General features: G+C 43.5%; 1 protein-coding gene across 13 annotated transcripts in view; it reads right to left on the bottom strand.

The window, feature by feature from the left end:
- Positions 1-1,171: 1,171 nt before the first annotated feature.
- LOC142775859 (uncharacterized) overlaps positions 1,172-13,314 on the bottom strand; it is a 28,683-nt gene continuing 16,540 nt past the window's right edge. For 9 of the 13 annotated variants that reach the window (XR_012887092.1, XR_012887098.1, XR_012887091.1 and 6 more), the window contains 5 exons: positions 5,270-13,314; positions 4,823-4,933; positions 4,444-4,587; positions 4,322-4,363; positions 1,172-1,463 (listed from right to left, as the gene is read on the bottom strand). Coding sequence is in view for 3 of the 13 variants with exons in the window: in XM_075878170.1 (XP_075734285.1) it covers positions 1,386-1,463; positions 4,823-4,933; positions 5,270-5,392 (312 nt within the window). In the remaining 10 variants the exon portion in view is untranslated. Of the gene's footprint in view, positions 1,464-3,890; positions 4,017-4,321; positions 4,364-4,443; positions 4,588-4,822; positions 4,934-5,269 lie in introns of those variants that run through there. The other 4 variants (XM_075878171.1, XM_075878172.1, XR_012887094.1 and 1 more) reach the window with 3 other exon arrangements.

Genomic DNA, 13,314 nt, shown 5'->3' with positions numbered 1-13,314 from the left:
CTCTTACTCGAGCATGTGGCCTGCTCAACTTTCCGGGACATCAGAAATATGCCTCTTCCATTTCCGCCATTTTCACTGTTTTTATTCGCCCGATGAGGACAAGTGAAAACGGGAAAAACCTCCATGCTCTAATCATTGTCCAACATGAAGAAAAAGGAAAAACTTCCGTGCTCAAATGGCAGCAAAATATCCTAGAGCTGGTGGTGACACACAGCGGCACGTGTCCCGAGTATACCTATGCCTTCTTTTCAAGCATCCTCCTTTGTGCTGCAGGGGCATGCTGAAATCATCGAGGTGGTTGTCGTTATTCGTGCGAGATTCGAATTGCTTGCTATCGCATTAGTTGCTTCGCCCTAGCAGCGAAACTGCTTCTTTTTTTTTTTTTTTTTTTGGAAACGCCACCTATAGTTAGCTTTCGACCTCTCTCTGAAACCAGAAGAGCTTGATCAAAGCTAGTGAATGTATAGAGATAATAGAGCTCTAATTTCGCACCAGCTAGACAGGTAATTTACACACCTGCACTTGCTGTACATCGACACACCACCAAAATTAAAAGCAACTCTAGAAAAAATCTACACAGACCACCTGTAATGCTGCAGCTCGGCCGTTCAAGCTCGACACACCGGAACCCTTTGTCAAGATCTGACCATGCTCGCTATACCAGATTTCATTGCTTACAACAGTTGGGAATTCTCATCACAAAGGCCAGGCCTTCCCTTGCAAAAAAAAACAGGCATGTACAATGGGTCTTGATTATGCCTATTATAGCACTTACGCCGTAAACAGGCACGAGTCTCTTTTTTTTTTTTTTTCTCGCAATATATGGGTTGACTTGCATTTGAAGAATAAAATTGGAATAGAGCACAATACAACACATTTATGTTTGTTGACTTGTAGACCATCTTCCTGCCCTTTCAGTTTCCCTTTAGCAAGCCGCAATCTCAACACAGCCAAGTATATGCAGTGCTCATAATTCAAACAAGACATTTTAGTCACTGCTGGCACGCTCAGCAGCTCAACATAACCACATCATGTTGCATCGAGTTCGGTCTAGGGTTCGTAGAAGTTTTCAAACCAAAAAGTCAAGGATATTCAAAGACTTTCCAGGACCTGTTGCAACTTTTTCAAGGACTCAAAGCGGCATGCTATGTGGGAATTTATCACTCTCAAATTTTCGAATTAACAGATTTTATTGCACTTATTATAAATATATAAATATCACAATTATAACAAAAACAAATCTAGTCGGGACTTCTTCCACCTCCTCCCCCCTAAATCTCCATGCATTACAAGCCACCGCAGGTAGCCGTTGGCCTGAGGCATGTTGTTTGGCATGAAGAACGATGGCAGAGCCAGGCCGTCCGAGGAAGGTCAGAGGTGGGCCATCAGGTCTCCCACAACAGCCCGGCAGTCAGGCGTACCCAGCTCGTAACCCGTGATAGGGATCCCGTGAGTGTCTTCGCCTTAAAACAGAAAAAAAAAAAAAAAAAAAAAACAGAATGATAAAAGGGTTATAAAGTGAAACGGTGATTATAGACACACAAATTCTCTACGAAAACTTTAGCGTCATTGATTTCACCACCATATGTTTACGAGCAAGTGAAAAAATAAAAATTTTCAGATTTCCCAGCGTGGTCTTGGAGTGGTGATGTGAGGTATCGGGCATTTTTTTTTTTTTTTGCATTGGTCAAGAAAATTTCCGAAATTTCATTCGTTCTCTGGCCCCCGACAAAAAAACGTACTTCATTTAGCAGACACTATCAAAATTTAATGACACAGCGACTAGTGTACGGACTTTAAATATTGAAGAGGTTCAAACTGGGCTGGTTGGTATGAATGCATAATATTATTAATAAGAAAAAAAACGACGTTTAAGCACAGGTTATGTGCACTAATTTTTCAGTCTGCTGTCGGAGCTTGTCTTCGTGTTTCTTCCTTCAGTATATTTTTTTCGGCACTGTTCATTATCAAGAACTCAAGTTGACACCACCTGTATTTTGCAATCGTCAAGCATTTTCTCACGGCATACACGGTGTCTTTAGTAATTTACAACTAGAGAGAAACATGCGTTTTTCCCTTCAGAGTCATTATAAGGTCAGGAAGTGGGCAACAATGTGAAGAAACCAAGCGGCAACATCACCAGCTCAAGGTTCGTGCTTGTTTACATGAAAAAACTCAAAGGTTTTCAAGGACTTACAAGGCTATGTGTACAGATTTTCAAGGACAGCACTGTCTGTTAAAATCCCAATCACAAACTTTCAGGGGAGGACAAAGGCTTCAAGTAACTATAATTCGTGAAAAAAGCGCAAGATCAATGGAGCAGACATCAAAAACGTGGCTCCAGTGACACTTTATTTTCAGACAACTTTCAATCCTAGTTTCTTAAACTGCATAGGTAATCCCGTTCAATCCAACACAAATTGCAAACATTTATTCAGATAGGAAAAACTACGGAACAGTTCTTATGCAACGTCTTGTTGCTTTTTCTAAATTTTCATATCAATATACCTATCACCCGCTGCTTGGCCTTGGCACTCATCCTAAGGATGTTTGACTTGATGATGCCCGTCAGGTCGCCGAATCTCTGTGCTTTTTCTGCATACGGGTCTGCTGTAGCTGATAATTACTTAGGAACGGCTTCAAGCTTTCGTTTCTATTTTTAACACGAATAGGCCAGGGTGTACCAAGGCTCTGCTAGCGTACTTCCATTGCGGAAGTGACGTTGAAAAATATTTACTAAGAGATTGCAAAGAAAAAAACCAGAAGGCAAGCATCTGTCATGCGGAATCGAACCAGTAACCTCTAGGTTTTCAGCGCGCGGCTCTAACCACTAGACCACGTGCCGTGCCTTGCCTAGAGTGCCAACCACACACGCCGTTTGGTTGCCCTCAGGGCTTCGAAACTTTAGCGCATTTTCTACATCAGTGGCGAGACGGCACAATGGGCTCTCGTTGGGCGCGCTATGAAGGTCGTCGCCTCCATGAAACCCTGCCTACAAGGAGAGAGAGTGGTCTCTCTTGCACGAGCGCTCATTGGACTTGTCGTTAGAAAAGGACAAAGGTCACTTCCCACGCTGCTAAGTAGGGCTATCAGCCACGTTATTTTGTGAACATTCCGACCTCCTGCTTGATGCAACATTTCTTTTTCCTTTTTTATCCTCCTGCTCCTATCTTTTCCGAATTTCCGGAAATGCACGACGTTGGTTCCATGCAGAATCTATTTATGTTTAAATTCTTATGTGATGGCCACCTGCTAAATTTATGGCATTACAAGTAATGGGCCATGAAGTATGTGACAATATCTTTAAAAAAAAAGGGGGGGGGGAAGGGAGATTCAATGGTTTTCAAGGCTTGCGGAAACTCAAGAGCACTTTAAAGGCCTTGAAAATTAATCTTTCGAATTCCTGGGTTTTCAGCGATTTCAAGGACCCGCATTATGCATGCTAACTGACAGTGTTCTAGTCCCATCCACCCCGAGGGACACGAAAACCCCTCATGTGTAACCTATGAGCATTTGTAAGTGCATCCAATTTACATGTCTTCATTCCACGATACTAGATATTCTATTGCAAGAGTAATAATGCTGTAACATATAGACTGTCGTATGTTTGGCTAATTCGTGTTTAAGAAATTTGACTAAAAATATCCATTTATCACAAAGTCATTCGCGTTCTATTGAGGCACGAGTAGAATGAAATCTCAGGCTCGAAATATTCAGCAGTTTCTTTTTCGGTAGCATTCACTTTGAATGAAAAAAAACAAAAAACATTTAAGGTAGGACTCAAATAAAGCAGCATGTTGAATGCCTAGTCGAACATGGTAACGTCCTCAACAGAGTGATTATATTGAGCAGCATGTGCAGCAAAATAAGCTAACTGAACAAGCACTCACTGATTATGCAAGTGGTTCAGTTCATCCAAAGTTCATGGTATCTTCTTAGCCACTAGTCAGCACAACTATACTCGAGGACAACTTTTCTCGGCACTGCTGTGGAACCTACAGACCTGAAATGCATGCCTGCTGGAACGTTAAAAAATGTTGCATAGCTTTATGGTTTTTAAATTTATCTTGCTCAAATAAGCACTGCCCTATTATGAGACAAACGGTTCCGGGATACAGGAGGCAAAACAAAATTACTTACTTTACAAGAAGTTTTCCGCAGTTCTCAGAACCACGTTTGCTGCATGCCTACTCACTGCAGTAAACACGACGCCGTGAAATATGCAGAAGCACAAGTGCACCATTTCAGACTGCTAAAAGGCTCTCTAGGAACAATTCTTTCATTGTCAACCCAAACATCACAAGAATGACAGGGCACTTACTGTGGTCTTTTGCAGCGCTCGCAAAACCAAGTGGTATGGGACCTGAAAATGGGTTACCGGCACTTAATATCCAAAATGGTAATCAACAGTCTCGTGCAAATGAAAAAAGGCAAGCTTCATACCTTTGGCGTTCAATTCATGGTATGCACGGATGAATCCTTGTTCGACTGAATACAGAGCGAGTGCAACTTATAAGGGGTAATATGTTCCTTACGCCTCACTGTTGATGTTGGTTGCCAGGATGTAAAACGAAAATTTTGTTATTTCTATATGGCAAAAAGAGAGAGAGGCAAGTCAGGGAGGGGTTAAGTTGCCCAAATTCTAGTCGAGCAGCACGACAAAAAAGATCAGTAACAATGGCAACGTTGCTCCTGTAAGCTGCACTGACGGAGACAAGATATGTCGCAAAACGACGCATGCAGCGCTACATGCGAAGCAACTCCTCGCGTGATGAAATGAATGAGATGCGTAAAAAAAGAGCAAGACAGCGTGTTGACTCACTGCAATGCTACACCCATCATCCGTGAAGTTGTTCTTCAAAGATCCCACTTGCTTTTCCTTGTAATGATTTGCCATGGAGTCGTAATGGGCTTTCTCCTCTTGCGTCAACGACTGCAAAGTTGGAGGTCTGTTAGAGCTCATAAAAGTAGAAACGACAGCACTGAACGGTGGAGCACCATTCAAGGCATTGACATCAGAGGACTTCTAAAGCCGTACGGAAAGTAGGAAGACCCACAGCAACGCATGACGAGCGTAGAACCTCCGTGTTCATGTTTGGAAACTGCTCGTGACAGAAAAGAATGCGGCGAGGTTCGCGCCAAGAGCAACGTCGCGGACAATGCCGTTCTGTTTGACGCGCAATGAACAAACCCTTCGTGTGAACAATGCCATCGGCAAGACATATAGAAAACGCGAAATCCGCGGGTATAGAGAAAAGTGCCGGCATACCTTCCACATCTCTCCAGCCTCTGCTCGGACTGTTTCTAGTGTGCAAGCGAAGTTGCGTTCTCTACGCTCGTTCTGTAGTTCTCGCATTAAAAAGTAGAACGATCCCATTTTCCTAGGAGCCATAGTGATGATAATAGCTGCACGTGCACCACGAGCTACTGCAGAACCACAGCGCGTGGGTGAAGTAAAGAAGAAATTTAACAGGTAGCGTGCCGGTCAAGTAGGCGGTCCAATAGGCTCGCTGTCAAATTTCTTCTTGTTTACTTCATAACTTGCGTGACTTTTCGCAACACTCTGTAGCAACTGAAGCTATAATGAAGAAAAAAATCTAACCATTAGAACTGTACAAGTGAAACTAAGAATTTAAAAAATCCACCAAAAAATCTGGGCCATGCAGTGCAGAGCCGCGCGCAGCTTTTAAACAACGACACTGTGCCTTGGTGAATAAATAGATGCATGTGCTGTGCTCTTATGACGGATGGATAAGTATGGTTGCACTCTTTAAATTAGAACGGCCGGTAGCTTGCGCTAACTAGCAGTATTACTGAATTAACAACCAACTAGATTTATCTTTTTTGTTTTTTTTTTCCTTCAAATAGAGAAGTTGAGGACTGGTACTTTGCAGTGAAAGATTTAGTTTTCACTCGTGCCTTAATTGTAGCCACCAATCAGATAACCTCCTCCTCTTAATTTCTACCCGTCTAAAGTTTATTTTGCTCCGGCTGTTCTTAAACACCAGTGCTTTGCAAAACTCTGCGCACTCTTTACAGAACATTATCAGGTGTTCGGCAGTTTCCTTCTCCTCTCTACACGCACTGCTTACCGTGCCTACCTCTTCGTCTTTGGCCCGATAAGTCCTGTTCCTGGCCTCAAACAGTAGAGAACTACCCCGAGTATTATCGTAGATCCTCCTTGACAGTATCCTGCTTAGGAGTTCGATAGATGTGCGAACTTTTTAATCATGCCAGTTCTCCACATGCCGGTCTCCGTTTCCTACACCTTCTTCTTAACCGATACTTCTGTTTGATTTGGCCCCCTGCACTTTTCTAAGTACTTACCCGTCAGTTTTCTGGTTCCCTTCCTCGATTTGGTATCGACATTCCTCATGTACAAGTACCTGAAAACCTTCCTAGTTGCAACGCTCCTCCCCCATTTCTCTCAATCCCTTCTAAAATTTTATCTTGCTGTTAGCTTCCCTGCCCTCAAATGATGTCCATCCCATATCACCTTGTACTGCCTGATTATGTGTATTCCTGTGAGCTTCTAAAGCGAGCCTACCTATTCCCTGTTGATGAATTTCTAATCTTGCTTGTACCTCTAATCTTATGCACAAGACCGCATTGCCGAAAGTCGGACCAGGAACCATGACGCCTTTTCATATATATTCCTCTCACAACATCATACCTATTGTAATTCCACAGTGCGCAAGTTTTCATCACCGCTGAATTTCTGTTACCTTTAGTCATTACGTATATTTTGTGTTCCCTTAGGTACTCGGTCACATTGCTTATCCATACGCCCAGGGATATTTGTTTTATCTCTTATGTCTAGCGTGACCTCCTGTATCCTAAGCTCACTACCTTCATTATCATTGACAATCATGACTGCCGATTTTTCCTTACTGAATCTGAAATATAACCTATCTCCCTTATTACCGTCCCGTAGATGTCAATCAATCTCTCCAAATCTTCCTTGTTGTCGGTCATTAGCACTATATCATCTGCGTACGTCAATGCTCGTAGTGCTTGTTCAATGAGTTTTTCTCTTTTGATGAAATAGAGGTTGAAGCCAAGTCCCCTCCCCTATATTTTGGCCTCTAATCTTTGTAAGTACAACATGAATAACAAGGGTGACAGAGGACACCCCTGCTTAAGCCCCCGTGTCACACACTTCGGGTGAGGCCCCGCCGATCCAACATCGACGTGCGGCAGACTCGCAGGCTTCCACTTTACGCTTCGGCCTGCGACGCCTGAAAGGCCTCGAAGTGGCACATTTCGAATTTATTTGCGGGTTGGTCGACCCGTGCGGGGTTGCACGTGTGGTGATGTGTGGGCCTGACCGACGCACTCATAGAGCAGACACGGAGTTCGATTACACATAAACAAGCATTTAATTGGAACACTGGCAAAGGCAGGAGTTAAGAAAAATAACAGAAAGGAATAACACTGATGCGCGATGGAAAGAACAGCTACATAACAAAATGGGCAAAAACACTACAAAAGATGCAGGCTAAAGACAAATATGCGGAACATTAATAAAGTAACAACAAGATGGAAATCGTAAAAGAGGGTTACAAGAAATAATTACAGAATGATCATGGTGGCGCTTTTGAATTTCAACGTGCGACGCAGCGCAAACTACAAATATTTAAAAAAAAGGCTGGCTATAATAATTTAACAGTTTAAAAAAAGTCGCAATAAATAGTTCCATACGGACCAGGCCAGCTCTTGGTGCACGTAGGGGAGTTGACGGGTGCCGCTGAAGGTCTCGCCGGCTTGGTAGACGACGTGGGTGCCCGGAATTGCAGCCGTCTCAATACGTTGCGCGGGTCACTCCGTGCTCGCCGCCTACGCGAGACTCGCGACACCGACGACCGCACTTGTTGCTGGCTGTACGTCAACTGCTCTTCCGATGCAGTTCAAACTTCCTCGGGGGCGTCCACGTGCTCCCATCTCATCTGGGAGTAATTTTCTTTGTTGAGACCGCAGGTTTCCCTTCCGGTCAGGGGCAGGGAAGACGAGCCGGCGCCACGCTGGGTCGTTATAGTCGCCGGATGTCGTCTCCCAACACAAAAACGCCCTTCCTTGGAAGATGAGACCCGCGGATGCTCCGAAAATTGAAGTCGTTTGTGACACCCCGTTTTATCTCTGTGGGCTTGGATGCCTGTTTTTGCAATTTTATAACTACCTTGTTACAATTATGAATATCGTTTAAAGATTAGTGACTCCATCTCCCACACATAGTGTGTCAAGTATTACACACAAGTCCTCTGGAACCATGCTATCGTTCGCTCTCTTGATATCCAAAAATGCTGGCCACAAGGACCTGTGTTCCTTTTCAGCTATTTCGATGCACTACATCAGTGAGAATGGATTGTATTACAACTTCCTGTGTTTCGGAAACCCATTCTTCAGTTCCCCCAGCACTCCGTCATCCTCTATCAATGCCTGCAGTCTCTTCTTCATAATCTGCATCGCCAGTCTGTAGACCACTGGTGTCACTGTTACACGACGGTAGTCGTTTGTGTAAGCTTTGTCCCTCTTTCCTTTATAGATCATTCTCATTCTGCTAAATTTCCATCCATCGGAAACTTCACGATTGATTATTGTTTTTCTCGCTGCCTCTCTTAAAGTCTGCTTCGACTTGGGACCCAATGCCTTTATCAGCATAATTGGGACGCCATCAGGGCCTGTTGATGCACTTCCAGGAACCCTCTTCTTAGCCCTTTCACACTCTCTTTGTGAAAGTGGAGCCACTGCACCAGTTGATCTATGCTTGTCTATTAATGTGCATAAGGCACATCCTTGCTAAAATTTTTCTTTCACCCTTGTTCTTATATTCAATAGCTTCGTCCCCTCCTAGGCTAACACGTTGAGCTACAGTTATGAACTTCTGCTCTAGGCTTGTCTCATTTCTAAGGGAGTTTAGATGGTTCCTAACTTTTGCAGCTGCCTTTCTATCTTTTCGTGTACTTCTGCCACACTCCGAGCCAGCTTTCTTCTAATCTTTTCATTGATCAGAAGGGCAGAAGGGATGCTTTCCTTCTACAGCTCAGAAAGACGTCCCCATTTTATTTCAACATCATCTGGTGGTTCACCCCATTGCTTAGCATGTCTGTGTTCCCTAGAGGCTTCCCGACGTTTTGCTATGGCTCTCTTAACCTCCTCATCCCGACAACTCTTGGGTTTGTGTGTCCTTTACTGGGGCGACTTGTCACGTGCCTTAGCAAGTTTCAACTCAGTCTAACTTGATTCTAAATGCTCATAGGTCTTAACCTATGAGCATTTGTAAGTGCATCTAATTTACATGTCTTTATTCCACGATACTTGATACTCTATTGCAAGAGTAATAATGCTGTAACATATAGACTGCCGTATGTTTGGCTAATTCGTGTTTATGAAATTTGACTATAAATATCCATTTATCACAAAGTCATTCGCGTTCTATTGAGGCACGAGTAGAATGAAATCTCAGGCTCGAAATATTCAGCAGTTTCTTTTTCGGTAGCATTCACTTTGAATGAAAAAAAAAAACATTTAAGGTAGGACTCAATTAAAGCAGCATGTTGAATGCCTAGTCGAACATGGTAGCGTCCTCAGCAGAGTGATCATATTGAGCAGCATGTGCAGCAAAATAAGCTAACTGAACAAGCACTCACTGATTATGCAAGTGGTTCAGTTCATCCAAAGCTCATGGTATCTTCTTAGCCACTAGTCAGCACAACTATACTCGAGGACAACTTTTCTCGGCACTGCTGTGGAACCTACAGACCTGAAATGCATGCCTGCTGGAACGTTAAAAAATGTTGCATAGCTTTATGGTTTTTAAATTTATCTTGCTCAAACAAGCACTGCCCTATTATGAGACACACGGTTCCGGGATACAGGAGTCAAAATAAAATTACTTACTTTACAAGAAGTTTTCCGCAGTTCTCAGAACCACAATTGCTGCATGCCTACTCACTGCAGTCTGTAGACCACTGGTGTCACTGTTACACGACGGTAGTTGTTTGTGTAAGCTTTGTCCCTCTTTCCTTTATAGATCATTCTCATCCTGCTAAGTTTCCATCCATCGGGGACTTCACGATTGATTATTGTTTTTCTCGCTGCCTCTCTCAAAGTCTGCTTAGACTTGGGACCCAATGCCTTTATCAGCATAATTGGGATGCCATCACGGCCTGTTGATGCACTTCCAGGAACCCTCTTCTTAGCCCTTTCACACTCTCTTTGTGAAAGTGGAGCCACTGCACCAGTTGATCTATGCTTGTCTATTAATGTGCATAAGGCACATCCTTGTGAAAATTTTTCTTTCACCCTTGTTCTTATATTCAATAGCTTCGTCCCCTTCTAGGCTAACACGTTGAGCTACAGTTATGAACTTCTGCACTAGGCTTGTCTCATTTCTAAGGGAGTTTAGATGGTTCCGAAAATTTGCAGCTGCCTTTCTATCTTTTTATCTACTTCTACCACCCTCTGAGCCCTCTTTCTTCTAATTTTTTTATTGGTCAGAAGGGCAGAAGGGATGCTTCTCTTCTACAGCTTAGAAAAACGTTCCATTTTCTTTCAACATCATCTGTTGGTTCACCCCATTGCTTAGCATGTCTATGTTCCCTAGAGGCTTCCCGACGTTTTGCTATGGCTCTCTTAACCTCCTCATCCCAACAACTCTTGGGTTTGTGTGTCCTTTACTGGGGCGACTTGTCACGTGCCTTAGCAAGTTTTAGCTCAGTCTAACTTGATTCATGTACGTCCAGACTGTTTTATTATCGTCAGCAATTACTTTCTCAACTTGTTCAGTAGCTATTTCTCTTTGCTTTCCGAAGAAAAATTCCCTTGTAGTTGCTCATATTGTCTCCTTCCGACTTTCAGTGCGCTTCCAAAACTTAGCTTGATACATTTGTGATCACTAACCAGACTTCTGGAGCCACATTCATCCATGTGCATTGCCCTGAGCCTATCGTACATCTTATGTGACATCAGTGCACAATCTATCGTCAACTGCAGCCTTCCTACCTCCCATGTTGTTTGCCTTTCACACTTCTCAGTACTGTTGCAAATGATCAAATCATGCTTTTAACATATATCCATGACAATTTTTAATGTTGGGTCAGTATAGCCTTCTATATCTTGTATGTGCACATTCATATCGCCTAGTATAACTATCTTGCACTCTCCTCCCAATTCCTCAATGTCAATCGTTATACACCCTACCATTGCCTGGTTTTCCTCTCTGGCCTTTGCTCCTGTCCACAAGTACGATAAACCAAGGAGTGTCATCTGCCCAGCTACCTACCCTTTTAAACATAAATGTTCCGTGCATCCCTGCTTGACTTTTGCCAACACATACTTTTATGTACAAATGCCTCAATTCCACCTGCCTTTTTGCTGCCTTCTATTCTATTGCAATATACCCATACGTAGTCCGGATGGCAAGGTGTTTGCTACATGTCTGGAAGATGTCTCCACAACCCCATATACCATCAGCTCCTCCTGCCTTAACTGCTCTTCTATCCCTTCCCGCTTCAACTTATTCCTGCCACCCATATAGCCTACGTCCCATTTAGCTCGGCCCTTATGCTCAAGTCGTCATTTTCTTCCATGGACCCCACGTGGCTTGAATATTGGTGTCCCTGTAGAATTGTCTTGGGCTCCACTGTTGGCTTCAGGGCTGTGGGGAAGAACATATAGTGACTAAGATGTTCTGTGTAATTTGTTTTTGTACTGTTCCAAATATGTTTTTGAAGGTAGTTGTGTAACAATGGTGCAAAAGCTTAGAAACGACCCCTGCATGACAGGATTGAACACACAAACATGGCAGTGGCAAGACATGTTGCTATTTTGCGACACGTTCGTAAAACCTCCGAGCAAGTGCTCTTACTCGAGCATGTGGCCTGCTCAACTTTCCGGGACATCAGAAATATGCCTCTTCCATTTCCGCCATTTTCACTGTTTTTATTCGCCTGATGAGGACAAGTGAAAACGGGAAAAACCTCCATGCTCTAATCATTGTCCAACATGAAGAAAAAGGAAAAACTTCTGTGCTCAAATGGCAGCAAAATATCCTAGCGCTGGTGGCGACACACAGCGGCACGTGTCCCGAGTATACCTATGCCTTCTTTTCAAGCATCCTCCTTTGTGCTGCAGGGGCATGCTGAAATCATCGAGGTGCTTGTCGTTATTCGTGCGAGATTCGGATTGCTTGCTATCGCATTAGTTGCTTCGCCCTAGCAGCGAAACTGCTTCTTTCTTTTTTTCGAAAACGCCACCTATAGTCAGCTTTCGACCTCTCTCTGAAACCAGAAGAGCTCGATCAAAGCTAGTGAATGTATAGAGATAATAGAGCTCTAATTTCGCACCAGCTAGACAGGTAATTTACACACCTGCACTTGCTGTACATCGACACACCACCAAAATTAAAAGCAACTCTAGAAAAAATCTACACAGACCACCTATAACGCTGCAGCTCGACCGTTCAAGCTCGACACACCGGAACCCTTTGTCAAGATCTGACCATGCTCGCTATACCAGATTTCATTGCTTACAACAGTTGGGAATTCTCATCACAAAGGCCAGGCCTTCCCTTGCAAAAAAAACAGGCATGTACGATGGGTCTTGACCATGCCTATTATAGCACTTACGGCGTAAACAGACACGAGTCTTTTTTTTTTTTTTTTTCTCGCAATATATGGGTTGACTTGCATTTGAAGAATAAAATTGGAATAGAGCACAATACAAAACATTTATGTTTGTTGACTTGTAGACCATCTTCCTGCCCTTTCAGTTTCCCTTTAGCAAGCCGCAATCTCAACACAGCCAAGTATATGCAGTGCTCATAATTCAAACAAGACATTTTAGTCACTGCTGGCACGCTCAGCAGCTCAACATAACCACATCATGTTGCACCGAGTTCGGTCTAGGGTTCGTAGAGGTTTTCAAACCAAAAAGTCAAGGATATTCAAAGACTTTCCAGGACCTGTTGCAACTTTTTCAAGGACTCAAAGCGGCATGCTATGTGGGAATTTATCACTCTCAAATTTTCAAATTAACAGATTTTATTGCACTTATTATAAATATATAAATATCACAATTATAACAAAAACAAATCTAGTCGAGACTTCTTCCACCTCCTCCCCCCTAAATCTCCATGCATTACGAGCCACCGCAGGTAGCCGTCGGCCTGAGGCATGTTGTTTGGCATGAAGAACGATGGCAGAGCCAGGCCGTCCGAGGAAGGTCAGAGGTGGGCCATCAGGTCTCCCACAACAGCCCGGCAGTCAGGCGTACCCAGCTCGTAACCCGTGATAGGGATCCCGTGAGTGTCTTCGC

The sequence above is a fragment of the Rhipicephalus microplus genome, chromosome X, assembly GCF_043290135.1.
Source record: "Rhipicephalus microplus isolate Deutch F79 chromosome X, USDA_Rmic, whole genome shotgun sequence".
Taxonomy (NCBI): Eukaryota; Metazoa; Arthropoda; class Arachnida; order Ixodida; family Ixodidae; genus Rhipicephalus; species Rhipicephalus microplus.
This window is presented reverse-complemented; position numbering and strand designations above follow the sequence as displayed.